The sequence below is a fragment of the Theobroma cacao genome, chromosome 5 (genome assembly GCF_053813885.1).
Source record: "Theobroma cacao isolate CCN51 chromosome 5, ASM5381388v1, whole genome shotgun sequence".
NCBI lineage: Eukaryota > Viridiplantae > Streptophyta > Magnoliopsida > Malvales > Malvaceae > Theobroma > Theobroma cacao.
The window spans coordinates 10373970-10388121 of record NC_142643.1 but is presented as its reverse complement, the minus strand read 5'-3'; the positions used below and the strand labels follow the sequence as shown (position 1 = coordinate 10388121).

The window sequence follows — 14152 nt, the reverse complement described above, 5'->3', positions numbered from 1 at the left end:
CAAATCATATATCAAAATATGGATTAGTTTAGCCAATAGAATTTGTAAACTCTTTAAAATTTCCTAGCTTACCAGAGCATGTTTTACATTTAAAGGTAAAAGCTGTCATTATGCTATTAAGAAATCTAAACCAAAACTCTGGCCTGTGTAATAGAACCAAGCTTATAATTATACAATTAGCTCTTGATATAATAGAAGGAAAAATTGTCTCAAGCATTGAAACAAATACCTGATTCTTCATACCATGAATAGTATTAACAGCCAATCATTGCAAATGGCCATTTATCTTCACAAGAAAACAATTTGCTGTTAGATTATGTTATGGAGTGACTATCAACAAAAGCCAAGGAAAAATTCTCGAGAAAATTGGTTTATAGCTACCTAAACCTGTATTCACACATGGTCAATTATATCTAACCCTATCTAGCCCTATCAAGAGTAACTTCTCGAACTGGATTGAAAATTTTAGTAACAGATACTGATGGCGGCGCCTCTATTGTTGAAACTAAAAATATAGTGTACAAATAGATTTTTGATAACTTAAGTTCAGGTTTGAGTCGATGTTTATATGCAAGCGTATAACAATATCTATTGTTGCACATTTATATCACTTTTTATATTAAAATGTTAATTACATACTAACGTTAAATATCCATTTTAAATCAATTGCTAGATATATTTTATAAATGTATGAAACTGTTCCCTTTTGCACCAATGCACTTTACTGTTCATTTAAACTAATTTTTGCAACATAGCTAATAGATTAATTGTCGCTGGTTTTAAAGTAGGTTATAATTTTACACTTACCATGCAAAATCTCATTGTTCAAACTGTCAGGGATACAAACTTATCGTCGCTCATTTTACACTCTATTTACATGACCACGAGAACAAATTAATGACAACATACCAATTTCTATGGGATTTCTGATCTTGTCAACAACCAACATCTATAAAGGTTAGAATAGTTCGTGTATGGGATCCTGCCTGACCTGACACAATTCTCAGCCTAGATTTTTTGACTACTGATGCTCAGGTACACATCTGATATGTTTTTACACCATTCCATATATCACATCTACCATCTATGATTTCCAATTTTATTTACTTACAAATCTAGCAACACTAAATCAAATCCCTGAACACTAATAAACCAAAAAATCATTTAACCAATAAATTTATTTACTTAACATTTTGGCTCACAGAAAAACTCTTGATTAGTCAATTGATTTACTGTAATTTTTAACTAATATACTTTCCAAGCTGAAAATTCTGACAGAAAAAATCTTTTTGATGATTGGAGGGCCTATGTGAGGAAGAATCCAATAATATATTAGTTCAATTTTTGGCACAGCATTTTACTATCAAAGAATACAGATAAAGCTTTCTTTTAAATAATGACTATCATTAGTTGTACTATGAAATTTAGATAACAACAATATACTGCAAATATATTTTTATATCATCCATGCCCAATACAATTTATCACCTCCTCTTATGTAGACCTTATTAAGAAACTTATTTTACCCAAAAAAATGTACTGAACTATTAACTTGCTCAAATTTTAGTTGGAAATCCAAATTCAATACTCTTGCAGTAAAAAAGGTGAAGCTAATGTTTAATAAACTATAGAGCTTAAATATTTACCCACCTTTACTCATTTACTCATCATTTTCATAACCTTTTTTCTGGTTGTATAGAGAGATGCAATGCATTTCATGATCAAGGGCTCGGATGCATTACAATTTGTGTGTCAACAAAAAGAAAGGTGCCTATATCACATCAAAAGGTTATAGATCAATAACAGAAAAACATCTTTCAATCCCATTCCCTCACAAACTATGGTGATCTTGACGAAGAACACTCAAGTTCAGCTGATACATGAAGACTTGACACCATACGCATCATGGTTTTTCTCTTTTGCTACATTTAATGACCTCAATAGTCAAGTTCGCAATGATACTTTGCTAACAAGTATAACAACCTAAATTATTACACACAGCATTAAATTATTGAAAAAGGTGAAATTGAATATTACTCTAATTAACTTACTTTCAACACTTAGGTAGCATATGGTGTGAGGGAAGTAAGAGCACATTCCCTATAATATACTCAATTAAATTATATTTTAGTGTTCGTTTTGTAACAAACTACTGCAATGTAAGATTGCAATGCAATAACATTACAACCAATTTATATAATGTGATTGCAGTCTAAAACTAATGCAATCAGATTGCATTGTACTCTGCAATATTATTAAAGATATTTTTACCCTTCAACTTTGTTATTTTGTTAAAAACATTTTATAATATTATAATTTATTTTTTATATAGATTTCGTGGATTTTTTTTATTATTCTTAGTAGTCATGGTGATTGTCAATAAAATTTATATTGTCTTTTAAAAGAAATAGAAATTAAAATAAAGTATATAATATAGAAAGTTATATTAAGAAATGAAAATAAAATATATAAGATTATAATAAAAAATAAAAATAAAATATATGACATTAAAAACATATTTAAGAGATGATATTATGTAAAAATTGACAATAAAAAATACAAGTATATTAAACTTGCATTTTAATAGATAGGGATAATTTTGAAAATTGACATTACATTATCAGCAAAATACTTGTAAACCAAATATTGTAATATTATGTTCCCTACATTTTAATGATTGTTTTACTTATATACTAAACATTACAATGTTATCTTCTCTACAATCACATTGCTTGTAATCACGTTACTGGTAATCACATTGTATTGTTAAGTACCAAATGTCACCTTAGTATCTTCTTTTAACACTTAACATTTTGTTCAGATTACATAGGAGCTTTAAAATCCATGACTGCAATTGAAAAAGTTCGTTTGCCAAACAGGACAAATGAAGTCAGAAAAAGGGGCCTGTACATAATAAGACTTGAGGTAACATTCTAAAACTAACTATTTACCCTGATATATGCCTCTTCATTAAATCGACTTTCAGCATAGTTTGTAATTTAAAATGCCTAAAACTTAACATCTGGTCCTTAAACAAAATCTTATATCAACTTTTATTAATAATAGTGGCAACAACTTAAAAGTTGTGTTGTATGGCGACAAAATTGAAGAGATAAATGAAGACCATATGCTAGATGAAGTGATCAGGCCCATCATCATATTTGTTGCCATAACAGTGAAGAAATACACGAGTATAAATACTGTACAAAACCATTTAATTTACTAATTTTTAAACAATATTTTAACAATTTTTTATATAATTTTAGATACAATTTATCTTGCATCATGTTCAGCCATCAAGATATACATTGATCTAGAAACACCATAGATAGCATCCTTAAAAGAAAGGTAAGCTTTCTATTTTGTTTATTGTATAATATATTTAAGAACCAAGCATATGACTATTACATTACATATTGCAGATACCAGAATAAACCATTCAGTGTTGAAATTATTGACATGCAAAGAGATTTCCACCTCTCACCTGTAACAAATGTTGATATCAAACAGTCAACCAATACGGAAGTCATTGCAGCTGAGCCAACCAAAATCCAGGTTAGAAACTGAATTTAGCAAACAAATTTACAAAATAATTATAGACAATGATTTTGCTAATAATTTATAAACATTTTAGTACACTAGATTCAAAATAACAGCTATGATAGTTGATATTGATTGCACGAATGGATGGTACTACAATTCGTGCAATGAATGTGGAAAGGGGCTGCGTTATTGTGCTGGAAAGTATTGGTGTGCATAGCATGAAGATAAAACACCGATATTCACATAAGTAAAATAAAAATAATTATTTTCTCTTAACACTCTAATTTAATCGTATTTATCAACACTAATTTCCTTATTGGATATTTCCATTTTTGTTCAGATATTTCCTTATTAGACTTTAATCATTCAGGGCAACATGATAAAAATTAATAGGATTGAAATTTTTTACATCTTAGGAAAAATTTGTTCAACAACTTACTTGCACATATTGCCAGATAACCTAATTGTCTTTTCCCTTCACATAAAATTTTAAAACAAATATCTTAGCTTTTGATTTGGAGTTTGTGTCTGTTAGTGCCAGTTCATTTTTTTCTCTCAATTGATTAATTGTATATTCATGCAAAGCTATGATTAACCAAGCAAACATGCACCTGATATTTTTGAAACTTTAAAATTCCATCAAACAATCAATATGTAGTACACTGAGATGTGTTAGCATTAACTTCTTCACCTTATCAATTCTCTGCTACATTTGATTGCAAAGATTTTTATTCTCTTTTATTCAGATTTTATAAATCCCGCTACTTATGCTACCACATTAATTAATAGTTAAACAACATCCATGGAGCTTTTGATTTCATCACATATCATCGTGATGGTACCATTGTTTCCCCTCCATCCCTACTGAGCATATATTGAATTTGAACGATATGTTTTCAATACTCCATACCACATTAATAGAAATAACATAGATGCTTCTCTGCCACTTTTGATTGTAAAGATTTTTATTCTTTTTTATTCAGATTTTATAAATCTGGTTATATAACATGGTTACTCACTTTTGATAATTACCTCATTCAGATACTCCATACAATTCACAATACAAGATAGCAGTGAGCAAGTGGAATTGGTTGCCTTTGGAAAGCCTGCAGAAAAATTGATGGGAGCTACAATTACAATACTTGCTGTCCTCAAGCCTATCAACAGAATGGTACTTCTTGGACTGTGAAAGCTTTGATAAACCAAACAAGGACTTTCATCATTGGCCTCACCTCAAGAGCACAGAGAGCAAACCTTGCCAACAACAAAATGTTTGATTGCAATGAAATTGAAGCCCAGCGATCTCCATCTCCATCTCCTAGCAATTCATCTGCATCCACAACACTTACACCAATATGTGAACCACACAACCAAGAATTTCCAGCATCACCAGTGAACACCCCAGTGGTGAGAGAGCTCTTTCCAAAACAAACACCTCAGGAAAATGACTGCATAGACCAACAAACAGAACTGCCACAAAACCAAGAATCTCCACCATCACCAACAACCACCCAGACACTGAGAGATATGTTTGCAGAGTCAACAGCACACAAACATACCAACACAAGCCATGCAGCAGAGTCACCCACCAAAAAATACAAAACCGGGTATAACTAACATATATATCAAAACTGAATGAAAATTGTGAAATGCAGGGCAAACTATAAACCACCTAATTGATGCAGACCCAACCTACCCAGAACTTTTTCCCAGCCTCTGACTACTGACCAGACAGTTTACTTTGAGGACCAACCAAGTCTCCAAATGCCTTGCCCTTTTTGAATCAAGGCACTAAATTGTCAAACAGTGTAGATCTTGAATTTTGTATATATTAAATGCACAGTCAATTAATTGACAAACAAAACCTTTTGTGTAATTTAGAATGCTGATGATGTACCAACAAACTACAACTGAATGTATAGATTGTCACCAGGCTGGGTATCAATGTAGACAATGATCGATATTGCTATTACAACTCTTTATTATCAAGAAGGGCTCAGACGTTAGGAGGATTTGTGGAACAAAACCTTCAGGTTTGATTGTCTCCTTCTGTTGGTTAATGCCTTCTATTTGGCTGAGATGTTTTGGGTAATGAGCCAAGGTCTGTGATAATGCGACTCTGAATTATTGATCAAATTGCAAGCTTGCGGGTTTTCCTATAAGGAATGATCTCTACACGAGGAAGCTTGGATTGTAACTTTTTGAGCCTACTTGCTATTTTTTATTTTGTTTTTGTATATAAATGATAGGGATGTTTGTTGGGATTCTTTGCAAGCTGGCTAAACATGATTTCGAGATAATATGCTAATCAAAGCATAGCATGATTTTGACATAATTTCTGCATTTAACAGTCTACTTTAGACCCGAACGCAAAGCACGGGCCTTATACTAGTCTTACTTAATTTGACTTGTTACACTCATTTGCATCGAATTGCACGAGAGGCAGTAGGCATCACTGTCTATGCCCCATTAACCTCCAATTTAGACTAACAGTGTTTGCATGGGATGGAAAATTACAGTGGGGAGCCTTGGTCTAACACCTTTTTCTTGGTGATTGTGGCTTGGAATTGTCAAGAACAGGTTCTGGAAGTTGAAAATCTGAAACTGACAGGTGAGGGGCAAAAATTGGAAGAAAAATGGTCACATTTAAGCAACTCGTAACAATAAAAACCGCAAATAGCAAGCCTGAATTGTTACAAATTACTCGAATTACTGAAAGCTTGGCATGCAAAAGAAAGCTGTGTTTGGGCTTTAAGGTAAAGGTGTTAGCGAGAATGATATATAAGGTCACACCTTTTTCTTTACGACATATCACTTTTTTGGATTCCTCTCTATAACTTTATCTGCATCTGATAGAAGAGCCATGTGCCTTCTTTTCCCTACTAATCATTCCAGTCTCATCTAGACGATGACATATGTTCAAATTTGTCAACCCCCACACCTCTATCAATATGTACTTTTGGATAGTTTCTCTCTAACCCCACTCCTCCTTTTCCATGCTTCTTTGGTGCATTTCACATTACCAAACATCTCAGAAATATTGTTGTTTTTATCTTAACAACATTTAGCTGTGAAATTATTTAGGTTTTGTTTGATGACGACCTGACTTTATTTTTACTTTTGGAACTGGAAAGTGAAAGGCATTGGTTGGTAAAATGCCCTTTATTCTTTGACTCTTTTAGAAAGTGAAAATTGTTGGTTGATAGACACTCAAGTTAAAGACTTTTGTCCTAAAATCAAGGATAGGGATTTAAGCCTTTGCCTTACATGCATTAAAAGATGATGAAAGAAAGTAAAAAGCCATTATGAAACTAATAAATCTTAGAAATTAAGTGAGCATAAGAATCAAACATGTTACCTGTAACAATATGATTCCCAAAAATCGATTTTTATAAAAGAAAAAAGAATTTCTTAAGAATTTTCCAAGCACTACTGGACAAATTTCGAAGTCCTGTGTCATGAAAAAGCCTAGCAGAAGCTGATACAAGAAGGAAATGGAAGAGAAAATCTCATCTTCAAATAGCAAAGACAGCATAATTTAGCCCATCGTTATATCAGTAAAAAGGAAATTAATACACATGCAGTTCATCATTTTCTTCATCCACAAGGACTAAATTAAGACCTTCCGAGGGGAATGAAACAGCATCATTTTGATTCTAAGTATTCTACTGGTCATAGAATCTTGCAACATGAAAAGCAAATTTACAACAGCAAGGGTACAAGAAGGAAATTATTGCAAGTAAACATTCAGCAGCAAACAGGGCATTTAATTAATCCATTCTCATTACAATCAGGGCATTTCATGCACAATTCATCACCTTCCTTTTCTGCATAAACCTTGCGGCTGCCATTGCAGTTTGAGCATACCAGGAACCGCATATTGGCACAACCAGTACACAGGCAGTTGGGGACGCCTGAAGGTATCCCTTCCAGGAGCTTCTTCAGCTTTCCTTGCTCGTGAAGTCCAACAACTTCATCAGCTCCTCCTATGTATCTGCCCTTGATGAACAGCTTTGGAGGGATCACTCTGCCACCCAATATCCTCCATAACTCTTCCCTAAATTCCTTGTCCATTGAAACATCTCTCTCGTGGACCAATATCTTGAAACTGTCCAAAAGAAACCTGATACTGCTGCAATCCTCAAACGTTTTTCTTATTCCTCTCAAGCTTGTTGTATAGAAAATGACTGACTCTTCTCCACCTGGTGGACATTTCTCTTCAAAATCTATTAAAGATGGATGTTCTTCACTATCCACCTTCCCTTCTGGTATGCTATCATCCTTGACAATGATCTCTGAAGAGATTGGAAGCTGAGAATTATCCTTACTAGTCACTCTGTCCTTGAACTCTGTGGAGGGTGTAATGCTATCTTGGTCGCCAACCTCAAATTCCAACTCCGTTTCTTCATCTTTTTTATCTTTCAAATCAACTACTGATTCTGGGAGATCAACGTTGCTTTTGCAGTCTTGCTCTTTGTAAACTGATAGGCTATGGCAATTTTGATTGGCGAAGGTGTGTTGGGGGTTAAGCTGAAGGACTAGGCCTTGTTTCAAAGTGCTGATAGTAGGAATGAATTTGAGTTTCTTTAGAAATCTTCCCTTCATGCCTTTCATCTCTTATAGTGATCCGATACAAGAACTCTGACACATGCAAAAAATTCAGAAGGGGAGCATGGAAGGGAGTAAAACTTGAATAAGAATGACAAGAGAGCAGGTTAGAGAAGACAACAGGATGAGGAGGTTTCTCTTTTGATTTCTAATGGCAGGAAAGTGAAAACTGAAAAGCTGTGCGTTGGTTGCTTTTAAAAGTTTTGAATGATCACTGAATAGTGGGGTACCCCTTCTCCATTGGAGTCCACTCACCCATAGCAAACATTTTGGTGCCTCATCATGCCATAAGGGCAAGAACATGCATCATTCAGTCCTTCCCTACTTTTCTTCTTTAAAAGCAAATAATTTGTAGGAAGAGAAAGTGAAGAATTTTAATGACAACAGGGTCCTGTCGACATTAGTATAATAATAATAGCCCTTAATACTACTTTAATGTGATGCTGTTCTATGTTTTAAGCAAGACGAAAAGAAAAAGAGAGGTAAAAACAACTTTATTTAGATGTGACTTAATAACTTTAACCTGCCAGACAGTAGAGGCTTAATGGCTTGAATATATGGACTCCACACGTTACAGATGTTCTTTCAAGTTAAGACTTGAGGCACAGCCTGAATTTGTTTCCTACTGTTTGCATATTGTTGGAAAGTTGATGACTCAAGATTTATGATAACATGGTTGGTGCTAGGAATTTAATCAATCGGGGTAGACTTTGAGTCCCAACCTTAATAATTTTCCAACTATTTGCATATTGTTGAAAAGTTGATGGCCCAAGATTTGTGCTATTGAATTGGTGCTAAGAATTCAATCAATGAAGATGGAATGAAAAACGAGCCAAATATCAGCCAGGGAGACAGGTTGTGGCATGTGGGAGCGGCCATGATTTATATAGCAAGCGTGCAATAGCTGCTTTCCTTCTTTCTCTTGTCATCCATTGGAATTGGATAGGTGTGCCCCTTATGGTCACCTTTGCACCGAGTTAAGCTCCATCTGAATCACTAGGTACCCTTTTTCTTAATTCCGTATCAGCACTATTAATTTCATATAAAATGGCTTAGATTTTGTAGCTCTAACCAGAAATTAGGTTTGAGATTCAGTGGATTGTTCCCCATGCTCGGCATATTTCAAGCTTCGTAAGTAAGAGTCAGCATCGTACAATTGGCTGGAGGTAGCCACTATTATAAGGAGTTTTGATTACAAAGTTACTAAAGAACCAGACAACGGTTTCTTCCAGCAATGCACTACGCTATAGGTGTAACATAACAGCTTCAACTTTTCATAGTAACAACTCACTCGGATGATCAAAGTTATACATGCATGAGAAAAGCGAAGCTGGAAGGAACATACAGTGTATATATAAGGTACATTACATGGAGAAGAAAATGTTAAAAGTATTCTAATGTTTAGCTATCAGCCACAGATGATGCAAACCCGATGTCAAAATCAAACCCAATGCATGTCAACTCATGCTTCTTTGCGTCGTACATCCTCATCTTCAGAGAGTATGAACCCTGCATAAGGTCAAGAGTTGTCAGAGATATTAATCAAATTAAAAAAAAATGAAGGTAGCAATTCCTTATTGTTGATTAAAGTGAAAATCAATCAAACAAAAGCAAACACGAGACTTCACACCAAACAGTCATTGAACATATGAAGATGTGGAAGAACTTTGAGCAAAAGACGCAAAACCAACCTCAATACATAAGCATTACTCATTGATGATTGCGCACAAGATGAAAGTCTTGAAAAGATTGCATTCTCTTATATGATATTCAACAAGGATCAATGACAAAAAAAATTGGGGCCTTATTCTGAGCTTATAATGTAAAAGGCAAATGAAGGGGCATCAAAATCATGTTCCATGACTGGAACAAGGTAAATGATGGTTTTCATTGAGGAGATACAGTGGTACTCATGCAATCAACCTTAATGAATCTCAGCATCTATTACAAAAAAGTTACGCCACAGTGGTGACAACAATCACTGTTGGTTATATCACATGAATAAAATATTTTTAGTTTTTCACCGGATGGTTAAAGCATGGGCATGAATAAAACATCTTTATAGGTTTTAATATAACATTAACTTTTCTGGGGATTTAATGGCACTTGTCATAGGTTTCTTTGTCAAGAAAGTTCCATTTGCAAACAGAAATGCTTTAACTAATAATGCACGCACAAACTGAGACTTTTCTTTTGCTTCCGGATCATACATAAATCACAATAAAGTTGTGGGAATAAACCGCAAGAACGAGCCTAGCACAAGTAAAGCTTACTAGCAATCTTATATTGCAATGAGTTAGCTCATGATAAAACATAAATGATGAAAAAAGCTTGGAATATAGACAACAACTCAATTCAACTCTAATTATACTTGAAAACATCGACTGAAATCTGTTATCTTTTAAGGCTCGGATCCAAAGGGACTTTAAAGAACCGAAAGCGTGCTCTGACTAAATAATACTTGCAAAACTTAATAGATGATTGGGATGATGGGGAAAAGGTAGTTAAAACAGGGGAGACTGAATTATTTCTTCCATTTAATGCAATGAGGGAAGACAAAGGAAGGGATTCTGCATCCTTCCAAACCAATGAGAATCCCAATTTTATCCATGCATGGGATCAAAATTGGAGGAAAAGACCAACCATCGACTTAAGTTTTTCAAATTTGCAATTTGATCCTCAAATCATTTTTAGTTGTTGCTTTTTATTTACTCAACCAAAAATAAGGTCTCATATAGCTCCTAATCCCTAAACACAGCGCAAGCTAGGCCAAAACTAGACAAATAGGTTGGCAACAGGATATTTTAACTCTTCTGCTTATGCAAGAAAATTAGTGCAGACAAAAATTTAAAATGAAAAACCCAACTATACATCAATGATTAATCAAGAATTAAGTTGGGACTTACAGGGGGAGTAAATCCTGGCAAAACTTGCGAGTGAGAAACCACAAAATCACCAGTAGACACAGGGCAAGATGTCTCATCACAAAGGTCATGAGTCTCACTGTGAATGTGCCATCCAAAATACGAAACCTCAATCACCAGTTTCCCCCCAGCAATTGCCGAACCTGTATATCATTATAGAAAAGATAAACCACCTTCGATCAAAAACTAAAAAACATCATGGTTTTTGGTTGCATGCTACAACCACCATTATCAATCATCGGACGTGACACAAAGCTATCATATAATTAACCAATAATAATGGTATCAAGCTCCAGAAGTACAAGACACCCCGCAAACCAATGTTCTATATACAAACACATACGTCGTGAGCATCAAATCACAACATCTAACATCAATTAACATATAGATTATGGGGAAACGTTGATTAGTTACCCGTTGTTGCAGAGATACTGAAGGTAGCAGGCTTCCCCCTCGCGATCGGATTAGGCGAAATCTCAACTGCTTGAACCTTTACATCATACTCAGTTGTCTTATCTGCATAAGTAATTTTATTTTTTACCACGACAAAAAAAAAAAAAAAAGTCAGCTCCAATTTTGTTGGAGATTTTATTTAAAAATAAATCACTCTCTAATATTGATAGCAAACATCGTCACAAATAAAATTAGAACAATATCGGGAAATAATATACTTACCGGCGAGAAACAAAATCAATAAACGAAAAATGAAAAAAATAAAAATCAATTTAATTTCTACAAATTTAAGCGGTGCACCTAGGGTTGAGAGAGACTAACCGCAGTATTTTACGTCGTTGGCGACGGTCCACGGAACGAGCAGACACAAAGACAGGAGCAAGAAGGGTGCGATGAACCGATTGTACTGGATCATCTCCATCTGACTTCGATTTCACAGAAAAAATATAGCTTTTTTTTAAAAAATTTTAATCAGTTTGGGGAGATTTTGAGGATATTTTTTTCTTTGAAAGAAAATAGCTCTGGAAATGTAAGACGAAGTGTTTGGGGAAGATATGGAGACTGCAAGACAGATTGTGTATAGTTGTTTTGGGAATTGGGAGTGATCTGGGCCGTTGGTTTCTGTTGGTCGGCATAGTGGACGGGGAGGATTTGGTAATTGGACAAACCAGAATGGCAGTTGGTTGGGAGTGACCGTTAGGTGAGTGGCTTTTCATTTTTCCTTTTAAATCGGTGTCTCTGGTCGTCTTTTCTCGGTTTCTTGAGGAAGGAGGTTTCCGTTTCCATTTTCTTTCTTATTTATTTATTTATTTTTATAAATATTTATTTATTTAAGAAAAATATATTTAGTGATTAGTATATTTGTTGTAAAGTTGTAGTTGATAAAACTATTAAAGAATAATAATAAAGTTATAGTTGGCAAATAAAATAGTTTAAAGACTTTTTAAATTATTTAAAAAAATTTTAAGTAAATTTTTATTTTTTTATTATATTCAATTAAATCTTTCTATTTATTTTTATTTTGAATCAAATAAATTTTTATGATTAACTATTGATTATTTGTTATTAATCAAAACGTTACTTGTCATTTTTTTATCAACATAGAAACGATAAAATGTATAAATATATTATCATAACACATCATAATCTATTGTAACACGTCAACATATCATCTCAATATCACGTGATATAAAATTATAAATAATATTTTAATTAATAATTATTAGTCAATTATTAATCAAAAGAAACTATTTGGTTTAAAAAAATATATAAATATTTGATTGAATGCAATAAAAAAATAAAAACTTATTTAAAAATATTTAAATAATTCATGAGCTTTTTTAAGTATTATACCAATTATTAACTAACCAAGTTTTTTGAAACACATTAACCAACCAAATTAAGTTATAAAACAAATATCTCAAATCAAAAACAAATAAGTAATTTTTTATTTTTCAAATGAGAGTAAGTAAAAAATCATTCCTATCACTTTTTTTCTATTTATTTTTATATATTAAAAAATTGTCACTTTTTATTTTTCTTACTAGGTAATAAGTGCCATAAAATCTAATTATTATCTATCTAAAATAATTATAAAGCTCTCAACTGAGTTGCTCTCTCATAAATATGTCAACAAATAGAGTACTCGTATTTTTAAGATATCCTAACTCGAATCTTATTATTTAATAGGGTATTCGAACTCTATAAATACTCGATTAAATTTTTGAATTAATATTCAAACCTGTATTCGACTATCTTAGATATTATCCATTAAATACTCATACTTGTTATTATGTGCTTAATCTCTTGGCTATAACTTTTCAAAATCAAAAAATTCTCTTGGCAATAAAGAAATAAAATGAAAAAGAATAACCTTTGACTGAAGGACAAGTACCAAAATTATCCAAGCCTAGATGCATGCAAAGTGTAGTTTGAAGAACAAAAAATTCTTTAATGAATAAAAAAAAATGCATTAAAAATTCTTTAGAATTTCTTGAAGTATTTGGTCTTCTTCTTTGTACTATTTAATTATTGCTTCATTGATAAATATATAATTGCACGTTTGTTGCACTCTTTCTAGTAATATGATACTTTAATCATTTGCCATGATACTTGAGCATGAAGAAGCACATATCTTCGTTTGATAATAAACCAAAAACAGCATGCACCAAGCAGATAATTAATGTGTTTTAGTTGTTTATGATGCCCTTTTTCGGTTTTCATGTTGTTTTGCTGATTTATCTTGCACTAATTTTTATTTCTTATGTTAAGTTTTCTTGTTTGATATTTGAACAAATAACATTTGAATGATCAAATTATGTAATTAGTGTATACATTCTATTAAAGTGACAGATTTAATTCTTCTCCTTTGTTTTGTGAACGGGGTGATACATTTTGTGAATGGGGTGATGCATTGTGAAGAGCATTTACGGTCCCCATCCATGCACAAAACCTTTGTAATTTAGTTTACATTGAATTTAATCACCTTGCTATTAAGTACATATATTATTTTTATTTTTTTTCAAATTGCCAAAACGTCACATCGTTACTTTGTTAGTGTTTAATCAAAGTTATGTCAATATTGTCATTATCATTCGTAAAATGCGATGTCATTGAATTCAACA

The 14152-nt window shown here is 32.9% G+C and overlaps 2 protein-coding genes across 2 annotated transcripts; both read right to left on the bottom strand.

Annotated features, from left to right (window-relative positions):
- Window positions 1–7038: 7038 nt before the first annotated feature.
- Window positions 7039–8521, bottom strand: LOC18598440 (Glutaredoxin family protein). The gene has a single exon (XM_018120812.2). It carries the CDS (start codon window positions 8155–8157, stop codon window positions 7291–7293), a length of 867 nt encoding a protein of 288 aa, XP_017976301.2. The 5' UTR covers window positions 8158–8521; the 3' UTR covers window positions 7039–7290.
- Window positions 8522–9299: 778 nt separating this feature from the next.
- Window positions 9300–12109, bottom strand: LOC18598439 (Immunoglobulin E-set superfamily protein). The gene is made up of 4 exons (XM_007027957.3): window positions 11850–12109; window positions 11490–11591; window positions 11058–11218; window positions 9300–9660 (listed from the first exon to the last, which is right to left on the bottom strand). Exons 1-4 carry the CDS (start codon window positions 11947–11949, stop codon window positions 9553–9555), a joined length of 471 nt encoding a protein of 156 aa, XP_007028019.1. The 5' UTR covers window positions 11950–12109; the 3' UTR covers window positions 9300–9552.
- Window positions 12110–14152: the final 2043 nt, after the last annotated feature.